This window comes from Drosophila miranda, assembly GCF_003369915.1.
Source record: "Drosophila miranda strain MSH22 chromosome Y unlocalized genomic scaffold, D.miranda_PacBio2.1 Contig_Y1_pilon, whole genome shotgun sequence".
Taxonomy (NCBI): domain Eukaryota; kingdom Metazoa; phylum Arthropoda; class Insecta; order Diptera; family Drosophilidae; genus Drosophila; species Drosophila miranda.
This window is the reverse complement of record NW_022881603.1, coordinates 49,385,619-49,391,109: the sequence shown is the minus strand read 5'-3', so window position 1 is coordinate 49,391,109 and position 5,491 is coordinate 49,385,619. Positions and strand designations below refer to the sequence as shown.

Here is a 5,491-nt window from a genome sequence, read left to right as displayed (position 1 = left end):
TCAGCACCTTTAGTCATAAGTGGCATGGGTGGGCTTGTTTTATGTTCGTGTCCTCTATTGTTTAATGCTATTTTAATTACTAGATGGTCAGACGTTATCTGTCGTTTTTGCAATCAATCCTTCCCCCTTTTGTAAGCCGCTCGTTATGGCAAAATCTATTGCTGATGGAGTCCTGCGTACTGGGTTCTTTCTTGGTATGTGATATATTTTCTTTATTTCTTTTGATTGTCTGTTTTTTCTTTTATTATTTTTATTTGTATTATTAGCAGATAGATTAATTATTTGATTTATTTCAGTGTCATCGTTATATTGTCTGCTATTGTTGTCCCTCTATCGTTACTGGCTTGGATTTGGATCAGTGTAGTAAGTAAATGTAATATTTCCTCCATTTTCCTTTCTAATTTTTCTATCCTCTCTATGCCTTCTAGGGGCACCCTGGTGCCGGTCCCCGCAAATCCAGTTGATCTTTGTTGTTGTTGTGGTAGTGGTGCTACTGCTGCTGCTGGTGCTGTTTGAGCCCGAGGATTGCTGCCTTTTCTGGAAACGGATAAGATGCGCCTCTGCTGAATTTGGCTGTTTTTCACTTTGCACCCTTGACCGCTGCTGCAGTCCCTGATGCTGAGGTTCGCGATTTTGTTTGGGTCTACGCTGTTGCTGTTGTTGTTGTCGTTTCTGTTGCCATTCCTGTAACTTCTGATGCTGCTGCTGCTGCCGCTACCGCTGCTGCTGGTGCTGCTGGTGCTGCTGGAGTTGCCGTTGGGGCTTCTCCCAGAGGTGCTGCCTCTGTGGCTGCTGCTGCTGGTGTAACGGCTGTTGTTGGCTACGCTGCTGGTGGCTGTCTCCATAGGCTTGTATGCTTCTGTGTCTGCGCATTTTGCAGGCGTGCTTGTCGGTTTTGGGCATGCAGTTGAGGGATGATTGCCCGCGTACTTCATACACGCAAAAGCACGTCGGCAATAAGCGCGTGTGTGGCCAAAAGCTTGGCATCAATGGCACTGGACCGGGTCCTTTGTTTTGTCCAGCCTCTCTATGGAGACCATCTGCGTGCCCACATGTTTTAGGGCCAGCACCTTGAATTCGTCTCGTTCTAGCTTATTTCGTATTATTCTTTATCGTATTCGCTTGGGAGGATTCTACTGAAGGTCACCATGAACCCTGCCTCCAGCATTTTTCCCCTGATCCAGCTTGGCGGGGTGGTGTGCTGGAACCCACGGATAGCGATGCGGAGTCCCCTTTCGGTTTTGCTTTGGTGGGTGTACAGGCCCTCGTCTGCATCCCCCAGGATATCCATGATGGCATCTCTGGAAGCCCTATCCTGCGCCTGGATTTTCAGGCCCTCCCTGCTTACTACCTTAGTACTAAATCTGCCCACCCTTGGATCCTTTTGCAGCTTTTCCAGGACCGGTATGAACGCTGTTATCGCTGCTACAATTATTGGCGGTATGTGGATTTTTGGCTGGAAGTTTTTATTAATGGCTGTAGCTATGGTAGGGATGGGGGGAGGGGCATGTGTGGTGTTGGCGTTGCTCCTGCTGGAGGGGGTCGTAGCTTTTGTTGTTGTTGTTGTTGGTCTGTCTGGCTTGTGTGCTCTTGATGTTGTTGCTGTTGCTGCTGGCTTCTTTTGTTACCCTCATTTTTCTTTGCTGTTTTGCACATTGTCGTTGTCTTTATACCCGATTCTCAAAATGAGCATTGGGTTATATTAGATTTGTGGTGAAAATGGATGTGTGTAACGTCCATGATCAGCATCAATAGCCGAGTCGATTGAGCCCTGTCTGTCTGTCCGTTCGTTCGTCTGTCCATCTGTCCGTCTCTATTAGCGCCTAGTGCTCAAAGACTATAAGAGCTAGAGCAAGGATGTTTTGGATCCAGACTTCTGTGATATGTCACTGCTACAAGAATATTTCAGAACTTCGCCCCGCCCACTTCCGCCCCCACAAAGGACGAAAATCTGTGGCATACACAATTTTAAAGATACGAGAAAACCAAAAACGCAGAATCGTAGAGAATGACCATATCTTTTAGATTGCAGAATTGGATCGTATCATTATTATAGTCAGCATCAAGAAACAGTTTCATTTTTTCTCGCCCTGTCTCTCTCTAACACACACGTAGCATAGCCCCCACAAAGGACGAAAATCTGTTGCACTCAAAATATTGCAGATTCGAGAAAACTAAAAACGCACAATCATAGAGAATGACCATATCTATCAGATTGCGGAATCTGGATCAGATCGAATCATTTTTATAGCCAAAAGGAACAAATCTATTTGCAGTGGCTACGCAGCGCCCGACGTCACTCTCAGACAGATTTTCTGTTGTAATGTCTCCTCTTCCAGGCTGAGGTAAGCTCAGTCCTGTCCAGGGGTCTTCCTACAAGAAATTTGTAGTTCGCAGGAACTCCGAAAGGGGGGTCGGCTCGTCTTACTGGGCGGACCTGAGGGTCGAGAAGAAAGGCGCGGAGCGAGGCACACCCGCGTGGGTCGAGAGAGAGGCGGGCGCAGGGCGAGGCACACCTTCGTGGGTCGGGAAAGAAGGGTCACAGGGCGAGTCACACCTGTGGGGGTCGAGAGAGGGGCGCAGGGCGTGTCACACCTGAGTGAGGGGGGGTTTCGAGGATTGATCGGGGGTTAGTGGAGGTGAGTGTGGCTCGCTGTCGAGTAGTTGTTGGTAAGGGTGACCGGGGAGGGGTTTGGATCCCCAAAAATGACTTACACGGGGTTGGTTCTCGTTACAATAATGATTTATTAGCTTGCTGGTTATACAGGTAATTTGTTACATTGAATATTTTTTGTTGTTTCGTCACGTTCCCGGAAGGATTCTTAGCTTGTATCTTAGTTGCCACGCGGGACAACGTCTATTCTCGGCCCGGGTCTCCGCGTAAGTGAAGTCTGCTCGGCACTTGCGCGCTCGGGAAAACTTCGCTGGGTCTCCGCGTAAGTGAAGTCTGCTCGGCGCTTGCGCGCTCGGGAAAACTTCGCTGCCGCCGATCTCTAACTTATCAGTATCTACGTGTCTTCGTCTTCGTCGGCTTCGGATTGGCTGCCGCTTCGCGGAGCGTCCCGAAGCCGCGAAGGGAAAGGGCGGGGGTTCTTATCGGCTAGTCTGTGCTTCGGGAGCTTAAATTTAGAGGTGGGGGTAATGTGTTGGCCCGGTGGGGAGTTGTCACCGGCTAACGGTTCGTGTCTCGGGAGCTTATGGCTAAACGCGGGGCAATGTGTTGGTGTGGGGCGTTCTTACCGGCTAGTTGTCAGTGCTTCGGGAGATTTTCGTTAGAGGTGGGGGTAATGTGTTGGTACGAGAATGTGGGATTGGCTGTCGTGAAACGGTAGGCGAAACGATAGGGGAATGAGTTTCTTTATTGGTGGTACATTTATCGTATGCATTCTCTGTTCTTAAGGCTAAGTAACGATATATTTAAGGGAAACTGGAGATATAAAAAGGGGAAAAATGAGGCGAACCTTCCTAAGGTTCGTTACAGGTTCGGCGTGCGTTGGTGTGGTCGCCGCTGACTCTTCTGAAGGATTGGGGCATCGGGGAGGATCCGATGCGGGCGTTGGCGGTCGCGCTTCGGTGTGCGGGGGCGTGGCCGCCGCTGACTCTTCGGGAGGATTGGGGCATCGGGGAGGATCCGATGCGGGCGTTGGCGATCGCGCTTCGGCGTGCGGGGGGCTTGCCCTGGCTGGGGCGGCCAGTTCGGAGCGGTAGTCGATTGGTTCCGCGGCTTCTCGGAATGTCCTGAAGAACGCGTTGACATTCCGGCCGGGAGGGACAAAGACGTCTACGGACATCTGGTGGTTACGCGTGACGCGTAACCCCCATGGCGTGACCGTGTAATGAAAGGTCTCTGTTTCGGCTATGAATTGCCGACCGTAGGGTTCCTCCTCTTCGCTCTCCCCGTCGTCGTAGTACGCGTTGTATGGTTTCGGTATGTAACGCTCCAGCCCCCTCTCGGGGCGGTAAATGCCACGGCCGGTTCGGGGATCGCGGCGCTGGTGATAACCGGCATCTTCAAACTCCTGTTCGAACATCGGCGCGTATGATGGCGTCTCTGGTTCCGGGAAGCTGTGCTGGCTAGAACCGGCATCTTCGAACTCCTCTTCGAATGACGGTGACCCTGGCTCCGGGGAGCAGGGCGCGGCTCGTCGTTTATACGGCGGCGGCGACCACAGGTTCTCTCGACGGAACCCGGATGGTCGGCGGGAGAACAGCGGGGGGCTGTTTCGGGGACCCTCGTGGTCCGCTGGCCCTGCCTCGTCGGCGTCTAGCTCCATATCCGCGTATATGTCCCCATCGGAGGTGTGGGGTTCTTCGGCTACTCCTGGCTGCGGGGCGGCTTCCTCGTCCGCCTTGGCAGCGGACTCCGGTTCCTCGGCGTCGGGGAAATCCGTGAGGTCTACGACTTCGGGTGACTCTGCTGATGCAGCGGCTCTCTGGTGCGCCTTAGCTGGGGTGTTCTCGGTGGCGTTCATGGCTGGTTCTTTGGTGCGTAGAGTTCGGGGAGGGGGAGAGTGTCTATTTTCTATTTAATCTTCTTTAATCTTCTTAATTCTAGGGCCTCCCAGGGGGCGTGACGAAAACTTACATTGTTTTGGTTCTTGTATAGTAGGGTTTTATCAAAATCGCCTTGCTCGCTCGGCGTTCGGAATCTGACTTATTTCTTGTATTTCTAACGTCATGCATTTCCCTGACAGCGCGACTCACGGGAGCCGGCGTCAGCGGGCTTGCAATTCTGTAATCTAAGCTATGGTAAATGGATCCGTGGGACGATTATGGACGTTTGGGGCATGGGTTTATGAATGTGTGTAATGAGTGTTATGCATGAATCTGCCGAATTGACATTTATATATTTTTTTTTCGTTCTTTCTTTATTTTATTTTTATTTTTTTTGGATATTTCATTTTCGTCGTCTTTTCCCTTCGTAACTTCCGTTTTACGGGCAGCGCAGCTATGCGTCGCACGCGGGCTCCGATCGGATTTCGGGCGCCGATGGGCCGGGTGTAGTTCCAGCTCTTATCGCTGGGCTCGGCCGGCCTCTGGGCATGTATCGCCGCGGGAAGGCTCTGCCGGGGGCGACAGTACCGTGCGCCGTCTCTGTTGTTCTGGCGGTTCGTCATTGGCCGGGGGGTTACGGGGGGCGGCCTTCACGTCTCGTTCCGAAGGCCTTGGGATTTGAGGCGGCGGTATAGCACCCAGATGATGGCGCAGAGAGGGATGGCGACGACGAGGGTAAACAAATAGGAGGCGGCGCTCCTTATCGTCAGGTCGTCGATGTAGTTTGAATTTTGTAGCCTTAACTCCCGTAGGAACGGCAAGCTTAGCTTTTCCTTGTGTGCCGTTACGTTTATTCGAGTCATCGCCGGTACCACCGCCTTTCTTTTGGAGTCGCCGAGGTGATTCACGTACCAGGTCCCGTTAAACGAGACCGGGTGGGAATACGTAACCAGGTACGATCCCGAGATTGCTTGGGTGGTCCCCGCCTCATCTACAA

The 5,491-nt window shown here is 51.9% G+C and overlaps 1 protein-coding gene across 1 annotated transcript; it reads right to left on the bottom strand.

The window, feature by feature from the left end:
* Positions 1-1,102: 1,102 nt before the first annotated feature.
* On the bottom strand, positions 1,103-4,807 carry LOC117191718 (protein transport protein sec31-like). The gene is made up of 3 exons (XM_033396504.1): positions 4,586-4,807; positions 3,462-4,480; positions 1,103-1,456 (listed from the first exon to the last, which is right to left on the bottom strand). The coding sequence occupies exons 2-3, from the start codon at positions 4,470-4,472 to the stop codon at positions 1,103-1,105; spliced, it is 1,365 nt and encodes a 454-aa protein (XP_033252395.1). The 5' UTR covers positions 4,473-4,480; positions 4,586-4,807.
* Positions 4,808-5,491: the final 684 nt, after the last annotated feature.